Source organism: Castor canadensis, chromosome 8, assembly GCF_047511655.1.
Source record: "Castor canadensis chromosome 8, mCasCan1.hap1v2, whole genome shotgun sequence".
NCBI classification, from domain to species: Eukaryota; Metazoa; Chordata; class Mammalia; order Rodentia; family Castoridae; genus Castor; species Castor canadensis.
In genome coordinates, this window is record NC_133393.1 from 7777993 (window position 1) to 7805841 (window position 27849).

The window sequence follows — 27849 nt, forward strand, 5'->3', positions numbered from 1 at the left end:
TTAAAAAGTGTTAAGTACCTATTATTTACAAGGCAAAAGTTGGTATTAACATTGTCTATTAGAATATGATAATAAATAGTAATTCTAAACAGGACCAGTCCATGATTTCATTTATGTTCTAATGGCTGGTTAAGTTAAATGACGGGTGCTGTCCACTTAAGGCTCTTAAAACACCCACAGTCCTGGTAAATCTTATGCACTGTAGTTACAGTTATACTTTTGTTTCACGGCTAATAAATTACACCCCATTGAGGTGTTTGGAACCCAAACTAGTCACAACTAAGGGTGAAGAAGAAAGAATGTAAGCCAGATCTAATTTTTGATCTGATTATTGGTGAACATTTGACATGGTATATAACTACATTAGGTACCTAGCAGATATGCATCTCAAAATATCATATTAAATACATATGTACTGTTAATAATAAATGGAATAAAAGAAAATTAATGTGGAAACTTCATTAAGGACATAGTAGTCTGTATATAGCTTTCCTACTACTTACTAAACTGAAATATTTACGCTTTCATTTCATGTATATATTTTACATTATGAGAAATTTGATATAAGATGGAGTTGTTTGTTTTGTGATTAAATCTATGATTACAGCAAAATTTTGGCTTTATTCTATTTTATTTTGAAAAATTAAAGCCATGAATAATGGTAAAATCTTAAAAATAGAACTAAACACACGAAATCATGATTCATTACTTTTACATTTATTTTAAGCTCTTCTACTGTGTAACTATAAAATTCCTTTGTTATGGAATTCTTCAGTCATGTCTTCTACTGGTAGAAGTTAATCTAGAAAATTTAGGTTTCTATTGGTTATGTTTCTTTTTTGTACAAGATTGAAGGTAAAGATCAAATGAGTTTAAGAACTGTTGTCGCTAAAAATTATTTTGTGATCTCTATGTGAATACTCTTGAGCTATTTCCTCTCAATTAGATATAATGATAATAGTCCCCATAAGATTATAATATGGCAGAGATGTTTTTAAGTAATTAAAATATGTTAAGGAGAGGAAAATATTTTCATACTAAACTAAGTGTTGGGAATCCACACATTATTAAAATGATTTTTTACATAAATGATGACCTATGTTTTTATTTGCCTACAAAGAAGCTTGAAAATTGTTAACAGTAGAAAGGTCAGTACAATGTGGTATCAATCAGGTTTCTTGACATATACAGAATCATATGAACCAAACTTTCATTCACTTAGCCCCTTGTCCTTTGCAGCCAGGACCTCTTGCTTCAGTGTCTTAAATAAAGATCAATGAAGCTCTAAGAACAAGCTATGAAAAAAAAGCATCTTAAAAGCAAAAGTCTTCTCTGATCAATTTGTTTTGTTTTCTTTATTGAAAACACCCTGAATGCTTTTGTGCCTCTAAAGGTTAGAACACAACTATAGGACAGGTGGAAGAAGTGCAAAAATAGAAAAGGAAGGGCTCTCATTTTAGCCACACAATCATTGGCCACCAGTGTTTCCAAGGGGCCTCCACTAGCTCCCTCCTTTCTTAGAGACAGAGCTTCCCAGAAGGATCACTGTTCTATTTCTCATAATTTTTCATGCAAAACAATGCCACAGCTTTCCATCAGGATCCCAACGATGGCAAAGCCATCTTCTGCATCCACCTACCCCAACCCACTAAATGCGACAAGGTTGGTTGATGTGAGGAGAAAGAACAGAGAATTTCGCCTCTTATTTGTTCAGTTTTACGCCTTCTGAATATCTTCTTAGCTATCAGGGGGCATAAATGGATCTGGGAGGGGTTGGGAACATAATAAATAGAAGGCAGAGAGCTTTCTGGAATTTTTAAATACCACCAAGGCACTGGTAGCTAAGTTTGTTAAGAGTTGTGAACTGCTGTCGGTTCACAGAACAAAAATTCTATGACTACTCTTTCCACTTCCCCAAACCTTGATTAATGGATTAGTTTCCAGATTGGTCTGTTTGATGGAATGAGGCACTCATCATTTTCAGGGAGGTAAGAGTCTGGCGCTGTAAGCATTGGTGGTGGATTCCAGTTTGGCCATGCTTTCTGATCCCTAACTACCTAACTGAATAAGAAAGTGCATCAGATAGATGTGAAAAAGAATGTGCTGCCTCTCCAAAGTTCAGAAGTGCTTAAAAACTGTGATGTACATAACTCAGAACAATAAACTACGTGCACAAAAGGAGTTTATCATAACATAAAATTAAACAGTGACAATTTCATCACACAGTTACACTGCTGTTGTTTTCCTTTTTTTTTTTTTTTTTGGATTTGTCCTTTTTTTGTTTCATTTTCATTTCCACCTTTTTATGGAGGGGTGGGTGAGGGTAGAGATTTGGTCCACTGAAGATTAGTCACCCTCAGTGATATATATATTAGAAAAAATATCAGCAGCATGACTCTCTGGAAATAGATTCTGTTTGATGTAGCTAGTCTGTCTTTTCTGTTTTGCCCTCTTTCACAGCAGCCTCTGAAGTTTTCCGCAGGGGGGCTTTCTCCGAGTTGGCATGTCCTTGGCCAGAATCCGCCGCTCCACCGTTTTTGTGAGTAGTATGTTTTTCCAAATAGTTCAGCATTTCACTGAGGACTGTCTGGAAAGTGCTTAAAGCTGCACATATTGCTGGAGTCCCAAAGCCATGAGTGATCAAACTGAAAATGAGAAATAGGAGGGAGAAATAGGTGAGTAATTTGCAGTATGATTTGGAATGGAAAAATCCCACTTAATCCAGAGCACTCAGTTGAACAGTTACTGTGCTCCTAAATGTTTCTCAGTATTGTGGAAGATGTAACATAATGCAAGTATTTACCTTGACTGTAAGAAGTTTAGGACCTATTTGGAAAAAGATTTGTCATTGGTACCTTTGATATATACTAATTATTAGCAAGTCTGAGTATTTAACAGATGATTTGATTCTCCATCTCATTAGGGTTAAGATAAAAAATGCGACTTTCTATGTGTGGGATCATCCTGCTTTTAAGAATGCTTGTAGAGGCATATATTACATATGAAGAAGTCATAACTCACAAAAGTAAAAAGAGGACTGTTATTGAAGAGAGAAGGGATTGGGGGAGGCAAAGGCAGTAGAGGGTAATAGGGCAGTGGGCATAATCTAAATATTATACGAGGTATGAAATGCTCACAATGAAACTCATCACCCTGTATAATTAATGTGTGCTAATTTAAAACTCATAATTTGCTGAGTGTGTGTGATAGCTATCCATTCCTATGACTGCATTCTTTTATTCTTACATAGTAATAGAAGTTATATGGGAATCTGGGCCTCTAACTAGAGACTATATTGCCAAGCCTGTGTTCCAATGTGATTTGGACTCCGGACTAACCTATCCACAAAGGAACATAAGGTGGAGTGATATATGCAGTTGCCACTTGCTTAAAAGGGAATTGATGTTCTCAATTTCCTCTCAAAGTATCTGTGCATTACAGTTGGGGGTGGTCGCCTTGGTGGCAGGGATAAAACAAAGTGGAAGGAACATATTCACCTCCAGACTCCTGAGAATGAAAAAAATTCTATCTTATGTAAGCCACTACTTGGGTTTTTGAAACAAACTAATTAGCTAATAATCAAAATTAGTAGCAAATGTGGGGAGTGTTGTGATAACTTAGGCACAGGTTGCCCTTCCAACCATGACAAATGTCTCTTGCTGAACAAAGTCATAACTGTAGGTTTCAACCTTCTTGTGAACAGAAACTACCCAGATGGTTGTGAAGTGATATTGTCAGTTTGCTTCCCATAATTTATATTTTGTAATAATAAGCAAAAACGTATTGCATGCTTGCAATACCAGCTACTCCAGGAGGCAAAGGCGAAGGATCTCCAGTTGGATGCCAGCCCCATAAAGTCAGCTGTGGCCCCATCTCACAATCAAAACACAAACAAAGTGGTTGGGAGTTGTGACTCAAGTTGTAAGAGCATTTGCCTGGCATGTACTAGCACTCTATGGAAGGAAGGAAGGAATAAAGGAAGGAAAGAAGGAGGGAAGGAAAGAAGGGAGGGAGGGAGGAAGGAGGGACATCAATCATTTCAGAAAAAATATGTGCACATCTCATTCTGGTGACATACAAAACAAGAGAGGAGGAAGAATGTAAACTATACAGAAAAATAAAGGAAAAATAGATATGTGAGTGCTGATTTTCAGTCCTGGACATAAGACAGACTAAGGTCATCTGTGATGAATTCTTTGTTTGTGACACCAAGAACACAGGCAACAAAATAAAAAATAAGTGTGTAGGGCTATAAGGAAATATTCAATAAAATAAGAAGGAAATCCAAATAATGGCAGAAAAAATTATCAAATTATATATCCAATATGTGATTAATATCCAAAATATACAAAAGCTCACAACCTCAATAGTAACAAACAATCTGATTAAAAACTGGACAAGTATTTGAACAGAAATTTTCCCAAAAAAACATAAAAATAGGCCCCATTTTCATTCATCATCAGGAATCATCAGGAAGATGAAAACTAAAACCACAATGAAATAAGACGTGACACTATTGAGGTGGCTGTTTTGAAAAAATAAGAGATAAAGTGCTGGTGAGAAAAGGAAACCATCTTGCATTGTTGGTGAGAATGTATACTGGTACTCCACAATGTGAAGGTTTCTCAAAATTTTACCACTAGAACTACAGTGTGAGCCTGTGATCATGCTGGGTGTATATGCAAAGGATATGGAGTCAGAAGAGACAGCTCACCCCTGTGCTCACTGCAGCACTGCTCACAGGAGCCAAGATGTGGGAAAAACATAAGTGTCTGTCAACTGATGAATGCGTAATGAAATAGTAAGGTTATGGGTCTGTGCATAATGGGAATATTCCCCATCAATAAAAATAAGGAAACTGACATTTATAACAACAAGAATGAGTCTGGGAGATATTATATTAAATAACATAAGTCACACACAGAAGACAAATATTGTATGATTTCACTCATTTGTGAAATCTAAAAAAAAAATCAAACCATACAAGCACAGGGTACAAGGACAGTTGCCAGAGGACAGGTGAGGGAAATGAGAGCTGTTGATGAAAAGGTACACATTTTCTTTACATGAAAAAATTTTGTGGATATAATGTTTAGAATGGTGATTATTATTAATAATACTCTATTAAATACTTGAAATGTGTAGAGAGTAGATCTCTGTTCCCACATAAGCACACATATCATACACACTACATGAGTGATAACCATTTCACCATGTATAATGCATGTCAACCCACAACATTGTGTACTTTAAATATTGCATCTTAATTTGTCAGTTATATTTCCATAAAGCTAAAAAACTGAATAAACAGGTCTGGGGGTGAATGCTTCTTGGTTTCATTTGGGAGTCTCTGATCTCTAGCGTAGTAGGATTTTATTTTAAAGCTATGTTCCAAGAATGATTAAGAAGAATCATACAGAAAATTGGCCCAATGCTTTGTGGTATGTGTGTGGGAATAGTGTTATGTTAGCATACAAAAGATTGAATAGTAATTAAGATATTGTTTACTTTAAAAAATAATTCAGATTTAAATATACTTTATATATTTATATTTAAAATATACTTTAAAATGATTTTTCCCCAGCTGGCCTGGAACTGCCATTCTCTGATCTCAGCCTCTCAAGTAGCTAGGATTGCAGGTGTGAGCCACTGACTCCTGGTTTGAAACTTTGCTTTCTTTTTGAGGAGTTTAATGTTTAAAACAACAATGGTATATTTAATGAATTAATGAAGTTGAGATTTATTACTATTTGATCTGAGGGATTCTTATTTGTGGTAAAGACTTACAGGCATATGTTTTTTCAAAACACTAAGATGCTAAGTAATCTTTAAGGAATCACAGTGGAAAACACAGTAGTGAAACTGAACAAAGAATCATGCCTTAATTCATCCCTTAATAAATTCCTGTATTGGAATATTTAAAAAAATATTTTTTGGCTGGATACCTGTAGAGCATGCCTGTAATCCTTGTTACTCAGGAGGCAGAGATCAGGAGGATCACGGTTCAAAGCCAGCCTGAGCAAAAAATTTGAGAGACCCTATTTCAAAAATCCAACACAATAAAGGGCTGGCAGAGTGGCTTACTTGGTAGAACACCTGTCTGTCAAGCATGAGGCCCTGAGTTCAATTCCTGGTACTGCCAAGAAAAAAATAATGTAGCTCATCAAGTTTGAATTTACATTTAGTATTATTTGTTCTTCCTAGTTGGTTGAATTATGACAAACCCACACAGTTGTGTAGCTAGTACTGTTACACAAGAAGTTTTCTCATCACTTTCAGTTCACACTACCCATCCTCAGTTCCTGATAATCAGTGCTCTAATTTCTGTCACTGTAGTCTTCACTTTATCCCTGATGTCACAAAAACTAAATCATAAAGTCTGCACACCTGTACGATGGGGTTCTTTCACTTAGTATAATAATATTGAAATTATCCATTTTGCTATATTTATCAATTGATTATTTCCTTTTGTTGCTGGTAAACATTGCATTGAATATATTTATCATAATGTATTCATGACATGTGCTATTAAAAACACGAAGTGTTCATATTTAAGAGCTAGAAATGCAGGGGGGAGGGTGTGACTCCAGTAATAGAGTGCCTACCTAAAACACAGAAGTGATTACTGAAACATTGCCTGAGTTCAGTAGGGAGGGCAATAAAGTATTTTCTTTTATAAAATAGTTATTAGAGTAGTAGTGTAGGATTTTAGCAATGCATTTGAAAATCCACTAAAATGCCGTGTGATAAATTGGGTAGAGTGAGAGCAGGGTAGCCAAAGTGTGGATTTGAGGGCAGTTGTCAATCTTGAAGGATGTCTCTAGTGCAGTGCTGCAAGGCTCTCATTAAATCCATTCTGCTTGACGTGTTAATTAACAATGAGATTGAAGCCATCATGGCTTTTTAACTAAATGGTTGGTGTTAAAATAGAGAGAAAAATTCCTGCATTGGCTAATAGAAGCAAAGTTCTAAAATACCTTAATGTAGTAGACAGATTAATTGGTGGGGCAAAATCAATTAGATGAAATTTAAAGGAGATTAAGGAAAACATGTCCACTTGTGCAAAAAGCAAATTAGTGTTATGGTATACCAAGGGAGGGCTCTAACTCAAGAGCAATTCACAGGGGAAAAGGTGAAATCAGTAAGTTATCTAAAAATTCAAGGGTCAACATGTGAGGATTGCATCACAGATAGACAGGTTTGGAAGCTATGCCTCTCTTGGACTATGTTCTCATCATTTTCTCTCTGTCTCAAGCTAGATTCCAGCTCATTGCCTTCATTTTCCTATTACTAATTTCACACTGAAGAGCAGAAAGGCTGTGACAACTGACTGTGAGCAATACAATCACCTGCTGAGAAAAATCCAGACTGCTGAAGTTTATGGCACCTGGCGTGAGGGAAAATGTAACTTATATTTAACAGTTATCTTCTTAATTATATTCATGGTTTTAAAAACTCCTATTTTGCTGTTCCAATTAACATTCTCTAAAGTGTCTTTCTGCAGCAGTATAAACTATCACTTCAGATTGGCTCAGTGCAGGAAGTCAGTGACTGCTATGCATTCAGAAGTAAAGCTCTACTTTCCCAATAAGTATTAAGTTATATTTCAAGTGTTCACATTTCAGTGATTGGAATAATGGTACTGGGTAAAGCAGTATTTTCTAGGGAGATTGAGTGTGTGTGTGTGTGTGTGTGTGTGTGTGTGTGTGTGTGTGTGTGTCTGCATATGCACACAATGTTTTTCTCTTTTTACAAGTGGCACCTGTAGCTGGGGATGTAGCTCAGTGGTAAGCACGTGTGAGTCCCTGGGTTGTATTCCTGGCACTGCATTCAACAAGTCAATCAGTCATAGCTAAAGTGGCATCCTCTTCTTGATGAATGGACTTGACATGAATATGTTCTACTGATACAGTGTTTAACTTGGGTGGGGGACTCTTGCAATAATTTTAGATATAATCACTGTCAGAGGATGTTAACTGGAGAAGTTGAGACTGCGATACAGAAGAAATGCAGAATAGAGGGTAGAAGAGTAGAGATTGCTGTTTGAAAGAATAAATTGTGGTTTTGCTAATAAAATGGCAGTTACAGCCCACCATTAACTCAGACAGAATCTATGCTAATAAAGTAATTGACTAAAGACGAGAACCTACCAGAAAACTTCCATGTACTAAAGACTTCACAAATACTCTTTTGACCTTGAAATCCTTAGTTAAGTGTATTATTATTGCTGTTGTTATTTTACCTGTGGTGAAGGCCTTACTCATGTTTATCTTTGAAATCTCCAAACTTTCAGTGCTTAAGCAGTGTCCGCTAATCTAGGATTCTGAATGGACATCTATCAGAGGAAAAAGAGGAAATTTTTTTCTTAATCTAAGTAAATAGGTTTATATCTCACTAACTTTGATGTATGCTAGAGAAATGTTAGCAAGCTGTTTCCATCTAATTGTCCTTCCAAAATGCTTTATCTTTACTTCAACTGAACTAATTTAAATTAAAAACCAAAACATTCTCCTAAAACATAGCCTAAATCAAACTGCAGTGGTACCATCCCTGAATTCTTCCTATCTTGGCAAGTGTTGGGCATGGGAGTCAACACTTCCCTCCCACCAAGCAAACACTGAAAATAACGTGAAAATCTCTTCATTATTTTCTACTGAAGACTGGGCCCCTCAGTTATGTTTTGACAACAATGGATGGATTTTCCTAGATTTCTTTTAGACACAGGATAGGAAGTAATCAATATTATTATGGAATATACTAGGAAGTCTGAAAATTAGAGAAAATAACCTGCCATCATCATTTAGATAATTAGACTAAAATATAATTTCATTTTGTAAAATTTCAACTTTTTATTATTTGTTTTTAGTTTTTTTTTTTCTACTGTGCAGAGGATCAAACCCAAGCCTTGAGATTGCCAGACAAGTATTCTACCACTGAGCTACAACACCAGTTCCAAATTTAAACTTTTTACCTGGAAAATGTTTAGCCACCACACTCTTTTCTCCATCATTCTTTTGTTTATGCAAAGGTTGAGGTAGAATGTGGGCTGTTACTTTGAATCATTCATTTGTTATCATGAACCTTTTGATTTTTAGAACTGTATATAGATGCCTTTTGCACTAACCTCAGTTCTGTTTTGCTTCTGGGAAGCATGCAAACAGCCAGATTTAAAGGGAAAACCAGCTTCTTTCCTTCCTTTCCAGAATACTCTGCTACTATGGGGCTTGGTCCAAATGTAGCCTAAGGCTTGGTGTGACCTTCCCACTACAGTATTAGGTAGGCCCCAGAAAAATGGATTCTTCCTCTCATAGAACAGCCATGATGGAAGCAGTCTGGGAAACAGCTGGGAGAACACCAGCAAAGGACTCTGTGTCTTCTCTGACAAGCTCCCCTCCCTTTAGAACACTGGGGATGAGGCACTCCACCTCTCAGAAGTAGTACTGTTCCTAAACATAGACCACCGCTTTCTCACCCTGGGGAAAGTAGTGTGTGTGTTTGTCAGGTGGAAAGGATGCTGATGTTCCCACAACTTGGTGGTATCTAATCTTCATAGTCTGAGGAAACAGAAGAAAAGGGAAACTAGTTGATGGTCCTTATTTCTACTTGCATTATCTTATCTTATGGCCCAACTGCTTTGAATGGAGTTTAATCAGGGTATGTAACTAAGGTATCTGTTTTCTTGGAGGCTGGTGGAACCATGGACATCCACTCATGGCAGGGCCTTGGAAGCCCTCACAAATGTTTCATGATTTCTTTAGCAGCTGGTTCTCAGAACGAGACACATACAACGAGTTAACCAGTGAGCTTTTTTTTTTCCTCTTTCAAAAATTTTATTTCATTGTTTTTACATCTACTTATGTGTCTATACATTATTTGGATCACCTCCTCCCTCCTAGCCCACTACCTCCAGGCCAGTGACCTTATTTCTTAATGTGTGGGTCTCACCCTAGAGATCCTGATTTAATTGCTTTAGATGAGGCACACACACACACACACACACACACACACACACGTGTATGTATATGTGTGTGTGTGTGTGTGTGTGTGTGTGTTTGTGGTACTAGGTGATGGAACACAGGGTCTCAAACTTGCTTGGCAAATGCTCTATCACTTAAGCTATGCCTCCAACCCTCTTGTTTGTGTTTTATTTTTGAGATTAAGGACTCGTTTAACTTTGCCTTGGCTGACCTCAAATTTGCAATCTTCCTGCCTCCACCTCCTGCATAGCTGGGACTGCAGGCAGGCACCACCATGCTGATTTTTAGGAGCAGTACTTTAAAGTCTATTCCCATTTATTTTTAATGCAGCCAGGGAATTGGTCATGTTCACTGAGGACCAAGAAATAGTGCTTGTTATTTCTGCTTGAACTTCTTAGGAATTTCCTCAAGAATAGCTGCAGAATTTTAGTTCCACAGAATACTAACAGGGATTCTGAGGTATAAAAAGAGTTTCAGTGACAAAGTTTTGGAAACATAGGGCTAAGCATCCCTCCCATTCAAAAAAGGTTCTGGGAGCCTTTAATGTACTAATGTATCATGAAATACTTCAAGTTGGGTACAATACTCAAGATTTCTTGAAGAAAACACTTGCTCATGAAACAGTTTCAAGGGGTGAACACTCTACAAAACTGTTTCAGGAAGTGTGCTTGACTATCCTGGGCCTCTGTCAGCATGGGAGATTGATGTCTACCCAACACTCTAAGGTCACATTCCTCCTGATCCTTTCAGCTTATTCTCAGTTCCTGAAAGGAAATTGCCCTTGTGATTCCATTTTACTTCAGTCTACCTCTTAGCAAAGAAGACTAAGGATGGAATCACAGCATACACAAGGAAAGACTAAAGCCAGAAAGTGACAGAATGTTTCAACATTTGTACTATATTTTTTACACATGAAGGTAGAGTTTTTAAAGCTAAAATAACTGCCTCCTTATATTTTTCCATTTCAGACATGTCATATTTGCTATTTTGAATACAGGTATGGAAATATTAAACTTAGGAGGCATGGTTTTTAAAATGGACATTATTGAACGGTTGACTTTTAAAAATGAACAGGTTGATAACATATAAATAGAAGACATGAAGTCTTATAGAAATATAGTATAAGTGACTATTTAAGATGGGACAGTAATTTGAGAATGAGGTAACATTTCATTGGCTTGACAAGAACTTAGAGATCATCCAGCTTAACTGCTTTGACTTAGAGAAGAACATACAGTGGCCAGACATGTGAAGAGTCTGTTACAAAGCCACACATCTAGGTAGGATCAAGAGAAGAATGAGCTAGGCCCCTGACAACCCACATTGAGTGCTACCTATCAACACCAGCCATCGCTGTCAGAGACTTCCTTTCAATACACAGTTTGACAAATTTAAAGAAAAATCTACTAAATTTCTTCCCCACCATATGCTTTCCCCAAAGTCAATTATTTACACATATGGCTGTGTTTCTATTTGTTAGAAACAATTGACTCTAGTTTTTAATTACTTTCCTAAAAGATGAACCTAAAATCCCCAAAATCTTACCACATAACTTGTAACGAATTTCTTAATGTTTGCATCTCTTGATAAAGATTCTTTGCTTGACCAAACTTTAGTTGAGCTCCTCAATCTTCTAGTAGGTCCATTCATTCACTTCCTTGTAAAATCAAGTCAATTTAGCAAAAACTGCCACCCTTGTTACCTAATCATCCTTGATACCTGACCAGGTTCTCCATCCTACACCATCTTCCAGGTGATGTCTGGTGACTCTTTCCTCTCTTCAACAAGAATCCAGTTAGGTAGATTTCACTAGAGTTCCCTTAACCCCTAGTGTTCCCTCTACTAACTTTCTGTATGATAACCCCCACACTCTTACTTGGCTGTAAATTGCCATTTGCTCGTACCATACTTCAACTTGTGTCATCTTTCCCCTCACTGAAACCCCACTGCAATGGTCTGTGTACTGATCTCTGTTCCTGAAGAAAGCATCCTTACTATGCTTTTAACAAGAGTCATTGAATAATTTTTTCTTTAACACTCTTACAGTACTCAGTTGGGTGCCATGCACTTGCAAAAAACAGTAAATACTGGTAACTGATTTAATCTTTAATTTCCTGCTCAATGTTAAACATCAGTATTTTAATGTAAATTAACTAAAGAACAGCCATTATGGTTCCTCTTTTCTGCTAAGGAAATGAAAACTGTCACTTATGTTATTTTTAGTCTACATTTTTGCTCATGAAAGTTTTATTTCAAGGGATGCTGATTTTTATTCTTAACAGGAATACAGAGGGTTTTTTGTTTTTTTTTATCTCGTTGAACTAGTGAAGAAGACCTGACTACATAGAGGTCTGTTTTTCTTTGTACTCAATTGTAGCACTTACTTTGTAGTATAAATTAAAGTTTTAAAATTAAATTTTGACCTGAGGTTTATTTGAGAAAGGTAGGATTTTTTTTTTCTTCACAATTCTGGCATACTCTTTCCAGTATCCTTAAACAAAGTGGAATTAGAAGTCTGCTTGAACTGGAAGAACACACTGAAGGAAGTGTGATAATTTTATTTTTTTCATGTTAAGACTAGTTGTGTAATATATTTTATGTTGTTTTCTTATCAGATCAGAGATGTAAGTAAAATTTCTTCATTTCTCTTCTGACACTAAAGAACAGTTTTATAAGATGAATAAAATAAACACTTGCAGATTATATACCTACCTGATTTCCTAGCTCAGAAAGTGAAAAAAGCAAAAACAAACAATATACTTGTGCATGGAAGCAATGTTAGGAATCTCTGTTTCGCTATCCTTATCTCAAACTAGCAAAAACTCCATGTCTTTCTTATTATGCTTATGTCTTCTCTTCAACAAAATTGGAGAAAAGGGCAGAACAAGATCTGCCTGGAAGCAAGGAGGGTGGGAGGGAGAGGGAGGGGTCGGGGGAGGGGGTAAGGGACAAGGGGGAGAAATGGCCCAAACAATGTATGCACATATGAATAAAAAAAAAAACAGTAACAATGAACTACACGTACTTAAGGCTCCTCGGAGGAGACTAGATGCACTCAAGTGTAAGTGGAGACAAACATCCTCCCTTCAGTATGCTGTCGAGAACATAGCACTCAGACAGATTGAAATGTGTGTCTCATATGGAACACTAAAGGAAATGCTGATGAATAACCCAAAAAGAGAAAACATGAGATAGAGACTTGTGAGCTGCCTTTGGAAACTGGGAAGGAAACAGGATTAAACTGACTCTGAGTCTCCCGAAGAGTGGGATGTTAGAGAGACAGCATTGTCTCAATGGGAGGAAGACATGTCCAATAGAGTTGTCAGAGACAGAAGTTCTGTCACTGGAAGTTTTCAAGCCTGAGATGGGAATGTTAGAAGATCTAACTGTTGAAGGAAAGTAAGAACTGTAAGGGCCTCCATGCAAGAAGAATCAATGAGAAAAATTTACTCATGGCCAACACTGCCTATACATTTCTTATTTTGAAGAAGTTATGGGGGTAGTGGGAGTGGATGGTTCTAAGAAAGTGAGATGCCAGAATTAAGCACATTGATAATTTGTTTCCCTTGTCCATGGCCCACTTAAAATAGCACCATGCCCTAAGAATGAACCAGTGGGAAATATACCAACGACCCAACTGATATATTATCATAATCTACATTTATTAACATGTATTTATTGGGCACTTACTACATGCAAGGGGCTATAGAAAAATGAAAATCTTTCCTGTTTGCCCAGGTAGTTACTGATACTACCTTAATCCGCTTTTGTAGAATCATACTCATCTGTTCTGACTGTCTGTCTGTCTCTCTTATGTTTTGTGGTACTGAGAACTGAACCCAGGGCTTCATGTTTGCTAGAAAAATGTTCTACCACTTGAACTGTGCCCCAGTTCTTTCGAGTTTTTTTGTTTTGTTTGTTTTTTGAATTAAATTGCCTCAAATGTGTAATTTGGAACCATCCTACCTCTGCCCCCAAATTGCTGTGATTAGAGTTGTATACCGCCACACTTAACCCGCTATTTCCTTTCATGTATGTAATTATTTTCCATTTTAGAAGTTCATAAAGAATGGGATGATCCCTCAGTCACCTTTTCACTACTAACCATTGCTGCAGTAAAATGGAAGAAATAATAACATTTCAATCTCCCAAGACAGGTGTTGAAAAAGAACACTTTCTCATTTTTCTGATGGGCTGCCTTCTCTGAACTCAGCACTAAGGAAGCACTAACTTCTACTAATTGACATTGTCAAATGTGCTTTTGATTGGCTTTAGATTCAAAGAGGTTTTGAGAGCAGAAGAGAAAACAATTCTTAAGATTTGCTGAAATCACAAAGACGGAGATTGCTAACATTTCAGAAAATTAGGGCTGTGGTTCTTGTATCTGAGCTGAGACTGCTCTGTCTATGAATCCTATGCTACCTCAGTTTAATTGTCATCACTGATCCTGGGGAATCTGAGTGTATGGGGTAGCCTTCGTATTTCAGCCAGATCTCTTCCTCCTTCTGTAGGTATTGTTACGTCTGCTGTGTTCACTATGACAATTCACACTGTTGATATACTCAGTAAATTATAAATAACGAGAAACCCTGCCTCCTGTCAGTGTAATAGAAACAATCAGCTTTCGGTGTGTGAACAGTGAGAATGGCCGCAGCCATCTGACTTCCCAGAATACTGATATGTCATCTGCCACAAAAACTGGAAGTGGTTATCTGTGCTGTACAAAGCAGATCATTTCTCCCTTTACCCAGACACATGGAATCTGCCAAAAGTAAGTCACAGGTCTCAAGGCACCGAATCAGCAATACTGTAAGCTATTATTTCAACTGCCCTACATTGGGAAGGAGATTTTATTAAATAAAACAGTAACAGCAGTTGACTAATTAGAGAATACTCTGTGCCTATCCAATTGCATTGCCTCTTCACCTTTTCCAGCCAGCATTTAGCAAAAGCAGTGGAAATCAGACTCTGCCCTTAGACTGCTTTCAAAGTCAAATGGGCTATGCCTCCTTTCTAAACCATCTTTCTCTTGAGTTTTTGGTTCTATCAAAATTATAGTTACCACTGTCAGCCGAAATCTAGGAAAGACACACTACATATTAGTACAGTTTTACCCAGATCATTAGTGGGATCATATATGGTTAATCTTTTTAATACATTAGTGTTGGTAAGAACTTTACACAATTTTTAGTGACTCTTACAAAAATGATTTAAGCTGGGGAATGTAGTTTAGAGGTAGAGCTCTTGCACAGCATGTACAGAGCCCAGGATTTGATCCCCAGCACCACATAAAAAAGAAAGGAGAATCTAGGAAGGAAACAAGGAAGGAAGGAAGGTAAGAAGGAAGGAAGGAAGGAAGGAAGGAAGGGAAGAACTGTATTTCAAAGGGGAAAAAAGCTAGCAGTTTATAAATATCTTAGAACCACTGCTCTTAAACATGGCTAACTATCAGAATCAACTTCAATATTTTTAAATTAACATATATGACCAAGTCCCATCTTAGACATACTGATTTAGAACTTTAAATATGTATTCTAGTCCTTGAGATTTTTAAAGAGCTCCAAGTCTTATTTGCTGTGAAGTCAATGTATGCATAGTAAAAATGCATACATTTAAATTCAATTGATGCTACATCAAGAGTCTTCAATCTGGATTTTGATTAGAAATTTCAACTATTTATATAATACATCTTTAATATGATTTAAGACATGAGAAAGAATAAAGTTGGGTTCTTAGTTTACATTATTTATAAAAATTAACTCAAAATGAATAAAAGGCCTAAGTGTAAAATCTTAAATTATAAAACTCTAAGAAGAAGACACAGGGGAATGCTACAAGACATTGGATCTAACAAGTATTTCCTGGAAATGCACAAAAAACACAGAGAATAAAAGTAAAAATGTATAAGTTAGCCTGCATCAAAATTTAAAATTGTGCATTAAAGACACATTCAATAGAATGAAAAGGAAACCTACGGAATAAAAGAAAATATTTACAAATTGTAAGTCTGACACAGTGTTAGTATGCAGAATATATAAAGAACTCCTACAGCTCAACAACATAAAACCAATAATCCAAATAAAAAATAGGCAAAGTACTTGGACAGACATTCAATAGACACCAAAGATAATATAGAAATGGCTAACAAGCTTATGAAAAGGTTTTCAAGACCCCTGATCATTAGGGAGATGCAAGTAAAAATGACAATGAAATATCACTTGTTATCATGGATACTTTAAAAAAAAAAAAGGAAATAGCAAGTGTTGGAGAAGATAGAGAAATGGAAACCTTCATGCTGTTTGTTGGATAATGTGAACCAGTGCAGCTACTTCAAAAACAGTGAGGCAGTTCCTCAAAAAATGAAAAACTAGAATTACCGTATGATCCAAAAATTCCACTTCTGGGTATCCAAAAGAATTGAAAGCAAGATCTTGGAGAGATATTTGCATAACTGTGTTCATAGCATTAGTCACCACAAGCAAGAGATGGAAGCAACCAAAGTTTCTACCAGCAGATGAGTGAATAAGCAATACGTGGTGTGTATACATACAGTGGAATATCATGCAGCTTAGAAGGAAGGAAATCCTGGCTTAAATAAATAAACAAGTCATAAAAGATAAATTTTATATGATCCCTTATATGAGATATCTAGGGTAGTCAAACTTACAGAAATGGAAAGTAGAATGGTGTTTGCCAGGGGCTGGGGAGAGAGGAAAATGGGGAGGTACTGTTTAATGGGTAGAAAGTTTCAATTTTGCAAAATGAAGTCCTGGACCTCGGTGTACAACAACGTGAATTGTATTGAATTATACACTTAGGAAAGGTTAATATGCAGTTACTTAATCTTTAAATCACAATTTAGAAAGAAATATAGTTTAATAAGTTTGCTATAAAATAAATTTTGGCTAAGTAATTTCTATGATAATAATCCTACTAATTTTATTATGAAATCAGAAAATTTCATCTAAATAAATAATCTGGAATATAAAGAAAAATAAAAAATTCTGATAAATATTTAAAAAGCACAATAAATGGAAAGCATAATTTTCTTATATTCAAAATAATCAACAAAGGAACACCAAATTTTCATAGCTGCTGCTTTTATAAAGTCTCTATTAATTGCTATTTGTGTTAATTACTATCAAAATTATCATTATCATTTATTTTTAAGTAAATATACAATATAGCATTAGGACATTTAAACATGGTTTTATGTTTCAAATTGTGATTGAGAATCTATAGTTATGTTTTATTTTGAGAGTTTTATACCTCAAATACAAACTTTCACACATTTTTACTGTGGATGAGGGGACAGTTATTTATCCTACCTAGCTTGTTATCATATTCTGTAAGGGGATGTAAATAAGAGCATTATAAAATCTATGTAGTAAATGCCCACTTCATGTTTAGGAGTGAAATTTTTCTCTAAAAAAAGGCTGGTGGAGTGGCTTAAGTGGTAGAGTACCTGTCTAGCAAGCGTGAGGCCCTGAGTTCAAATTCCAGCACCACAAAAAAAAAAGTGGCATAAAGTTAGTAACTGACTAAAATATCAACAAATAATCAGGCCATGCCTGTGCTGAGCAAGCAAATATTTTGCCTGTTTACTTCACACAGTAGCTGATATTCAATTTACATGTCAAGGTTCTATTTTGTTTTGGGCCAGAAAAGGACAGCTCACAGTCTAGCGAAGGCTTCAGCATCTGTAATTGGAAATAACCTAGCACACATGACAAACATAGAGTCTGGATTCCCTGTATCTTATTTTATTTTATTTTAATTAATTTATTTTGGGCAGCACTGGGGTTTGAACTGCTTGCTAGACAGGCGCTCTTACTACCTGAGCCACACCAACCAGTCCTCCCTGTATTTTATTTTATTTTATGAGGCTTTAGCAAGGATTTATTTTAGCATAACAAGATAAAATACAGATAAGGTGTGGGGGGGTGGAGAAAAGAGGAAATATTTCCTGTTCCCCATGCAGGAAATGGAAGCAAAGACTCTTTTCCTTGAATTTTAATAGTAAACTCCTTAGAGTAAATTTGTAGCCTTACCGACTCCTTAAAAACCTGAATTGGGTTTGAATAAAAATTATTGTTATGAATTTAGCTTCTACTGAAAATTACCAAATCCCTTTAGTGTTTACACAAACAAAAACCTGGGAAACATTTGCACAGATGTAACAGTGGCGCCATTCGTATCTTTTAAACTTGGATTGGTGAGGGAGGCAAAGCGTGTATCATTTACTGAAAGCTCCCTTTACATTCTTGATCTCATTTTGGCTCACTACATCTGTATGATAGAGAGGGTCTATTTGGAAACAGACCTCCAAAAGGCCTATTTCATTTTAAGTGCCTAGGTTTGAAGATGGCTCCCTTGACTTCAAAACTTTTTGCTCTTAACTTTTCTAGGCATTATATTTTCTCCCAATTTCCTTACATTTGTGTTTCCTACCTCAATTGAGTAGCAGAAAAGTCCTGTGAAACAAATCCTAAGTTTGGTGTGTGTTTGGAAGATAAATCCTAAGTTGAGTCTCCAGAGATAGGTTTATTGCATTTTTGTTTGTTTGTTTTGTTTTTTTCGATACTGGGATTTGTACTCAGGGCTTTTTTTCTCTAGGTAGAAATTCTACCTCTTGAGCCACACCTCCAGCCCTGTTCATTGCATCTTGAGGAGACTTGTGATGTACTGGAAGATAAAATATTATATTTAAAATTCTCTGCTTTTGTGGACTGAAGTCCAAATCATTTGAATATCCATTGTTAGAGTGACATCCTGAATAGCCTTGCAATCTTGAGCAGTGTTGAAAGTGGTTTTAAATGTAATGCACATTAGTCTTTCCTTGAGAGCTTGTTTGGAGGTTCTAGCAGGGGAGCACAGCTACTTATATTCCATTGACAGAGGAACAGTCCTCCTTTATCGGGGACCAACCACGCAGCTTCGGGAGGGACGCACATGGAGCAGTGAGGGAGGAAGGGGACACCCGCCTAGCCAGCCAGATCAGAGGAATCAACCCTGGTGATGAATAGGGTAACAGATGTTGCAGCCAGTTTTCCCTCACATCCTAGTCTTTCCTTAGCATTGTTTGTTTTAACCAAATAACTAAAAGAAAGTATTTTATACTAATGAGAAATATTTGTAGGCATTATAATTCTAGAGTCTTAAAACAGGAAGGCACCTGAATAATTACTATTTTCTTTTAATTGACCTAGAAAATAAACTAACCATGAAAATATTCTATGTAATTCCAAAATATCCAAGAAAATGAAATTTATGCTTTCACTGGCTTCTGTGTTGTCACTTAAGGACCATCTGCAGTTTCTAATTGGATAGAAATTATCAACATATTCCTGGCAAAGCACTCAGTGATACTCTATTAACTTCTGATAGATCTTCTGTCCATTCAAAATTTGCCTCACCATGAGAAGGAAGTGCTTAAAGGATTTCAGAATCCTGGTAAGTACTATTTGAAATAATAGTGTTCACTTTTACAAAGTCACAACTTCCTGATAAGTACAAAAATATATCAAATATTCTGATCTAAAATACTCCATGCTCTGGGTATTTCTCAATTTGATCTTTTAGAAAATCCATTCAGTCCTTGTTATGGTCTGCATGTTTCTATCTCCCCCAAATTCACATGCTAAAACCTAACCCCACTCCAATAGTTCTAAGAGATGGGGCCTCAGGAGATGAGGAGGTCTTGAGGGATGGGATTAGTGCTCTTACAAAAGAGCCCTAGGGGAGGTTGCTTGTCTCTTTCACCACATGGTGTTGAAATAGAAGTGCAACCTCAGCAGAAGATGAGCCCTCACTCAACACTGAAACATTGCCACCTTGATCCTGGGCTTCTCCAGCTTCAGAACCAAACAATGCATTTCTGTCACTTGTAAATTTTCCATTCTAAGGCATTTTGTGATAGCAGCACTAAAGACTAGAATAGTCACCATTTTGATATATAAGAGTGTCTCTAAATGGAACTGTGATAGGAATACAAAGGACCAGATGAGTAAAGATGGTTTAACAACTTAAAAGAGAATCTGAGTAAATGATAAAGTCAGTCTTACCTGAAATGTGTTAAGTGTCTCTGGATGTCAAGGTCTAGAATTGGAGTGGGTCTGGAGGATCCCAGTGGTGATCGGTCTTGGCTCAGGAGGTCTTGGAATTCTTTACAAATTTGTCTAAAATAAAAGAGATGAAATCGAAATTGAACTCTTGAAATGGGACTTTAATTTCATGTCATGGTATTTTACCAAAGTCTGTTCCCTCTTTTAAACAGGGACATGTAAACATTTTGTACGGTAATCTCTGAATTTCCACCCACAGCATGCAGTGAGGTTCATATTGGTGACTTTGCCCTTAAGGAACCACAAAGTTATCATAAAACATTTCAAACAAGTAACAGTTCTTGGGTACTGATAAAGCCAGTGTTCATTTACAAAGTGAAAATTCATAGATTAATCTTAGGATAAAAGAAAATCCCAAGAAAGGATTATATTTAAAAATCGCTCCTTAAACTAGATCCATGTATATCACCCTATACCAAGATTAACTCAAAATGGATCAAGGATCTTAATATCAGACCCCAAACTCTTAAGTTGATATAAGAAAGAGTAGGAAATACTCTGGAGTTAGTAGGTATAGGTAAGAACTTTCTCAATGAAACCCCAGCAGCACAGCAACTAAGAGATAGCATAGATAAGTGGGACCTCATAAAACTAAAAAGCTTCTGTTCATCAAAAGAAATGGTCTCTAAACTGAAGAGAACACCCACAGAGTGGGAGAAAATATTTGCCAACTATACATCAAACAAAGGACTGATAACCAGAATATACAGGGAACTTAAAAAACTAAATTCTCCCAAAACTAATGAACCAATAAAGAAATGGGCACGTGAACTAAACAGAACTTTCTCAAAAGAAGAAATTCAAATGGCCAGAAAACACATGAAAAAATGCTCACCATCTCTAGCAATAAAGGAAATGCAAATTAAAACCATGCTAAGATTCCACCTCACCCCTGTTAGAATAGCCATCATCAGCAACACCACCAACAACAGGTGTTGGCGAGGATGCGGGGAAAAAGGAACCCTCTTACACTGCTGGTGGGAATGTAGACTAGTACAACCACTCTGGAAAAAAATTTGGAGGCTACTTAAAAAGCTGGACATCGATCTACCATTTGATCCAGCAATACCACTCTTGGGGATATACCCAAAAGACTGTTACTCCAGAGGCACCTGCACATCCATGTTTATTGCAGCACTATTCACAATAGCCAAGTTATGGAAACAGCCAAGATACCCCAGCACTGACGAATGGATTAAGAAAATGTGGTATCTATACACAATGGAATTTTATGCAGCCATGAAGAAGAACGAAATGTTATCATTCGCTGGTAAATGGATGGAATTGGAGAACATCATTCTGAGTGAGGTTAGCCTGGCTCAAAACACCAAAAATCGTATGTTCTCCCTCATATGTGGACATTAGATCAAGGGCAAACACAACAATGGGACTGGACTATGAGCACATGATAAAAGCGAGAGCACACAAGGGAGGGGTGAGGATAGGTAAGACACCTAAAAAACTAGCTAGCATTTGTTGCCCTTAACGCAGAGAAACTAAAGCAGATACCTTAAAGCAACTGAGGCCAATAGGAAAAGGGGAACAGGTACTGGAGAAAAGGTTAGATCAAAAAGAATTAACCTAGAAGGTAACACCCACGCACAGGAAATCAATGTGAGTCAATGTCCTCTATAGCTATCCTTATCTCAACCAGCAAAAACCATTGTTCCTTCCTATTATTGCTTATACTCTCTCTACAACAAAATTAGAAATAAGGGCAAAATAGTTTCTGCTGGGTATTGGGGGGGGGAGAGCGAGGGGGCGGAGTGGGTGGTAAGGGAGGCGGTGGGGGCAGGGGGGAGAAATGAACCAAGCCTTGTATGCACATATGAATAATAAAAGAAAAATGAAAAAAATAATCGCTCCTTAATATTAAAATGTAACTTCTAGGACATCAGACCTGTAAATAAGTTTAGCTAAAGTGATAGGCTTGCTTCATTTAAGTCACAGTTTAAGTAGACTATAGAAAATCCTTTTTCCTAACATTGCAGTGTAATTCAGACTCTTGTGGACTAATTTTGTGTTTTCATATTTGAAATAGATAATCTGTCACCCAAAGTTTAATTCACTTACCTCACAAAAATTCTTATATTATGTTCTGTGTAAGCTAATATCATGCAAAAGTCCAAAGAAGGACTTTTTTTTGATGCTTTTTCTTGCTTTATATGGTTATGAATTTTGGTTATTGGTATCAGTTTAGTCAAGAACATTTCCATATATGCTGGAAAACAGTAAAGCCCTTGTGATGCATATCCAAATAACATAATTTTAAAGGCATAGGATATATAGAAAACAGTTTTTAAAAAATACACTAAGTCAACTCCACAACTGTCACAGAAATGCTCAAAAGCATCCATTATATCCACATATGGAAGACTGAAACTAGATGCTTGTCACTTTGCAGAAGAATCAATTCATGACAGGTCAAAGTTTGGAAACTGCTACAGAAAAACAGTGAAAACACTTCAAGAAACAGGCATAGGAAAGGATTTTCTGAATAGGACTCCAGTAGTCTGCAAAATAAGAGCAAGAATTGACAAATGGGATGGTGATACCGGACTAAAAAGCAAAGGAAACAATTATCCAACTGAAGAAACAATGGAAATAATGGTAGAAAATCTTTGCCAGCTCTTCAGTTGACAAGGGATTAATATCCAGAATGTATAAAGAACTCCAAAACTTAATCAAAAGAAAAATAATCCAATGAATAAATTGACAATGAATAGAACAAACAGTTCACAAAAGTACAAATGGCCAATAAATACATGAAGAAACATTCAACATCCTTAGCTGTAAAGGAAATGCAAATCAAAGTGACACTGAGATTCCATCTCAACCCTGTCAGAATGGCTGTCATCAAGAAACCAACAGCAACAAATGATGGTGAGGATGTGGTGGTGGAGGAAAGAACCTTATACGCTGTTGGTGGGAATGTAAATTAGTGCAGCCACTATGGAACTCAGTATAGAGGGTCCTTAAAAAACTAAGAATAGAACAACCATATGATCCTGATATACCACTCCTGGGTACCTACCTGAAGGAATAAAAGTTAGCATACAATAGAAATATCTATACACCTATGCTTATTGTGGCACTATTCACAATAGCCAAACTGGCATTAGCTTTGGTGCCCATCAACAGATGACTAGAGGAAGAAAATGTGGTACATATGCACACCATGAATATTTAATTATTTAACTATAAAGAAAGACAAAATCTTGTCATCTGAGGAAATTGAGTGGAACTGGAGATCATGGTGTTAAACAAAATAAGCCACACTCAGAAAGACAAACATCCCTATTATTGTGATTACAGGCATAGGCCACCACACCCAACTTCTAACTAAAATTTTAAATATCACCTCATGCCATCATTTTTCTGATTAGCAATGTGAACTCCTGTGTGGTAGCCCTTCTCTCTAATACATTCTGACAAAGGATGTCTGGGTTTGTTTTATGACCAGTTTTTAAAATTTCCCTTGAGATTGAAATATATTTTAATACATTTTAAGCAATTAAAGAGTGAAGCAGTAGTGGAGTGCCTGCCTAAAAAGCATGAGGTCCTGAGTTCAAACCCCAGTACTTCCCCCCTCCCCACAAAAGAGTGAAGTATTGATACATGATATATGATATCAGAATTATTTAGACAACTGGATGAACTAATTTATAGGCTGACATATCATCCTTTTTCCTGCATAAACAATAGACTCAGGAAAAGGCAAAGGTTGAAAAATTTTAACTCATGCTAAATAATTCAACTATATCACACATAAAAGTCTAACAGGAGTATAACTGGAATTCTCAACTTTTGATATTTTATTCTGCTATTTAACTTACTGACTTAGGATGGTTTCTAGACTCAAATACAGATGACAATCCTGTAGACGCTCCATAGGTGATTATTACCATCCTTTCATTATGACAGCTTCAGAATTATTACTTATAATTTAAAGTTTTGTTTCTGAAGGTACAGTATGAAATACTCTTACATCTCAAAACAAAGTATCATATCATGAATTATGCAACAGAAGATGATCTTCAGTGAATCATAAATTCTAATTTTATCACTTATGTCATTACCCTTAGGATGTAAGATATTTTTTTAGCTGATTTCTGGATGTGAAGTTCTGTGTTTCTCTTACTGGCATTTGCTCTTGTGATAAAATTCAATTTAAAATTGTTAACTGTTTAGTTTTACCTTAATGAAGATCAAACGTAAGCCATACTTATTCCTAAATTCAATGAAGAAGTTTTCTTGTATTTCTATTAACCAAACAAACAAATATTTTATCTGATATATTTAGAGTTCAAAAGGTATATTAGTTTCTATCTTGGTGTAATTTATATATACATTTGTATATATATGTGTATATATATATATGAAATAAAGTGTAATTTGGAGACTAAAGACACCTAAACACTTAGCCCTTTATACAATTATATACTTTATACAATACACTGAAATACAACTAAATCTGTTACTTGTTGAGATAAGAAGGAAAAATTTGGCCATTCTGGTAATGCCAACCAACAGTTGGATCTCTTATCCAACAAATTTTGGGTCTCATATGTTTTGTTGCTGCTTAGGTATATGGGGGTTTGAACTCAGAGCCTTGCACATGAGAGGCAGGCACTCTACCACTTGAGCCACAACTCTAGTCCTCATACATATTTTTTAATAAAGTTGTTTAAGTCTTATGAAAATGGTGAATTGACTAGAATTTAATGAATATCCACGTGGGCTAGTTCATACTAATTTTAAGCATTTTATTTTATTTTATTTGTATGTGCATACAATGTTTGGGTCATTTCTTCCCCCACCCTCTCCCTTGCCCCGCTCCCCCCTCCCTGCTCCCTCCCTTACTTCCCATTACCCCTCGCTACCCAGCAGAAACTATTTTGCCCTTATCTGTAATTTTGTTGAAAAGAGAGTATAAGCAATAATAGGAAGGACCAAGGGTTTTTACTAGTTGGGGTAAAGATAGCTATACAGGGAGTTGACTCGCAATAACTTCCTGTGCATGTGTGTTACCTTCTAGGTTAATTCTTCTTGAACTAACCTATTCTCTAGATCCTGGTTCCCTTCTCCTATTGGCCTCAGTTGCTTTAAAGTATCTGCTTTACTTTCTCTGTGTTGAGGACAACAAATTCTATCTAGTTTTTTAGGTGTCTTACCTATCCTCTTTCCTCCCTGTGTGCTCTCACTTTATCAAATGATCAAAGTCCAATCCCCTTGTTGTGTTTGCCCTTGATCTAATGTCTGCATATGAGGGAGAAAATATGATTTTTGGTCTTTTGGGCCAGGCTAACCTCACTCAGAATGATGTTCTTCAATTCCATCCATTTACCAGCAAATGATAACATTTCATTCTTCTTCATGACTGCATAAAATTCCATTGCGTATAAATACCACATTTTCTTAATCCATTTGTCAGTAGTGGGGCATCTTGGCTGTTTCCATAACTTGGCTATTGTGAATAGTGTTGCAATAAACTAAACATTTTAATAGATGAAAATATCAAATGTTTTACCATTGGTGGAAAATTAGAAATTGTTCAAAATACATGTTAGGTCTCTTCATGTTGCCAAATGGCATGGTTACCCCACAATCTCTTAATTTTTCTACTTCTAGTGATTACTGGCTATATTGTGTGCATCAGCTATGAATACATGGTCTCTTTTATTTGTCTTTCATATTCAGTTATACACATGAATACTAAAATGACAAAATAATGAACATTTTATCTCAATTTCTAGATGATTATGGACTATTTACTCACTGCAAAACAAGTTAATTGGAACAGTATCTCAATTCTGCCTTGACATTCAACGGTCTGCAAATGTCCAGCTATGCACAGAGGTATCAAAGAAAATTATATGTCTCCCAATGTTTTATGAAATCCAAGTTCAAAATATCACCTCAAGTAATATACATTGCTTAGATTCCAGATGAAAGGAAGCTACTACTACTACTTGGCTGAATCCACTACTCTAAAATAGATGTCTCAACATAATTTAGATAAATCTGGAAGTATTTCTCTTATTCTGTGAAAATCAATCTCATTATCAGTTTGAATGCATACAGAGACTCCCAAACTCTTCAACAGAGTGATGGGAATCTCCAGGGATATGGGACCTTGGGGTGTTCTGAGCGTAGAAGAGAACAGGTACAGACTATTCCTGGGAGAGGGAGGACATGAAGAGAAGTTTCTTTTTTTGGATTAGTGAATGGAAGTGTTAAGAGTATGCATGATGAAACCACAACCAGGTCATTTCAAGATAGAAAATATGAATGTGTTTCCTCATGGGTAATTCATATTTGGACATACAAAACCACTCTGAGGTATCACTAGTGTGTGCATATTGACATCTCTGCCATTCTAGCTGCCACCAGAAAGGATACTATGCTATGGGAACACTTGGGGATGCTACATAACTTTTAGTACTCTCAAATTCTTTTGATCTGCAATAAGTTTGTATCTTTCTTGTGAGATTATATTAATGAATCAAACTAATCAACTCTGCTTCTAATCAAACTAGAAGTAAGAACCCTCAAAAGATAAAACTATACAAAGCTCCAGGTTTAGGTCTTTCTTCTTGCAAAGTTTTACTCTGCTTGAATAGCACAATATTTGTTCCCAAATTTTAAGTCCAAGATTTATAACTGCCTTATAATTTTCTTTGTCTATCTCTTGGTTTTTATTCTCTCTATCTACTGTTCCATTCTCTGTTATCTGGTTTTGCCTTTTCTTTGCTTTTTACCACCACATTTTGCTGTTCTTCTCTTTTAAGCAGGATGAGACAACTATCTAGTGCTCTCAGGAGAGTAATGCATAAATATAATCCTACACCCAAACAGTAGAAGCCACAAGTCATGCATATGCCCCTAGTAAGACTCAAGTGTCTTGAGTTAGACTGTCAGATGGCAGACACCCCATGTGACCCCTTAAATTTGTAAAACATTCTTAGTTACATTAGGAACTAGCAGAGAGGGAATATTTACTGTTGGATTTATGCATTTTAACCAACATAAATTTTAGCTAGCATGTTGCAGAGTAGCAAGATAATTATTTTTCCATCAGTTTCTAAGAAATAATGTTTCTAATACTATCAACTTGTACTTTCTATTAATAAATTTTCCCCAAGCTGGACACTGGTGGCTCATGCCTGTAATCTTAGCAAGTCATGAGACAGAGATCAGGAGGATGGTGGTTTGAAGCCAGCCTGGGGAAATAGTTCAAGAGACTCTTTCTTTTACCCCTCCTGCATCTGTGTCATTCCTCAAACACTCATTGTGTTTTAAGATACTATCCTCATTTTATTTATTTATTTATTTATTTATAGTACTGGGAATTGAACTCAGGGCCTCATAAATGCGAGGCAAACACTTAAACCACTGAGATATATCCTCAGCCCTATCCTCATTTATTAAGGCACAGTCTAAGTTCCTTAAATCAAATTACATAGCAACTGAGGGCATACTTGCCTGGAACCTTCTTTTTCGGGGGTAGGGCCAGTGCTAAGGTTTGAACTCGGAGTTTTGCCATTATAAGGCAGATGCTCTACCACCTGAGCCATGGCCCCTGCACATTCTTCGTTACTTAAACACGTGTTTCCCTCCCCACCTTAGAATCTATGCACATTCTGGAGAAGTTTTCTAAGAACTTTCATCAGTTTGACTGGCAGTCCCATTACTTTAGCTGAGGTGGTTTGTAAACCTTGCCTTGGTAACAAGGCTAGAGTTTCTTA

At 36.4% G+C, this 27849-nt stretch overlaps 1 protein-coding gene across 2 annotated transcripts in view; it reads right to left on the bottom strand.

The window, feature by feature from the left end:
- Nucleotides 1–694: 694 nt before the first annotated feature.
- The window catches only part of Tfap2d (transcription factor AP-2 delta), a 59192-nt gene continuing 32037 nt past the window's right edge, over nt 695–27849 (bottom strand). For both annotated transcript variants that reach the window (XM_020153896.2, XM_074081687.1), the window contains 2 exons: nt 20042–20155; nt 695–2645 (listed from right to left, as the gene is read on the bottom strand). In XM_020153896.2, coding sequence (XP_020009485.1) covers nt 2426–2645; nt 20042–20155 — 334 coding nt within the window. In that variant the 3' untranslated portion in view covers nt 695–2425. The remainder of the gene's footprint in view (nt 2646–20041; nt 20156–27849) is intronic.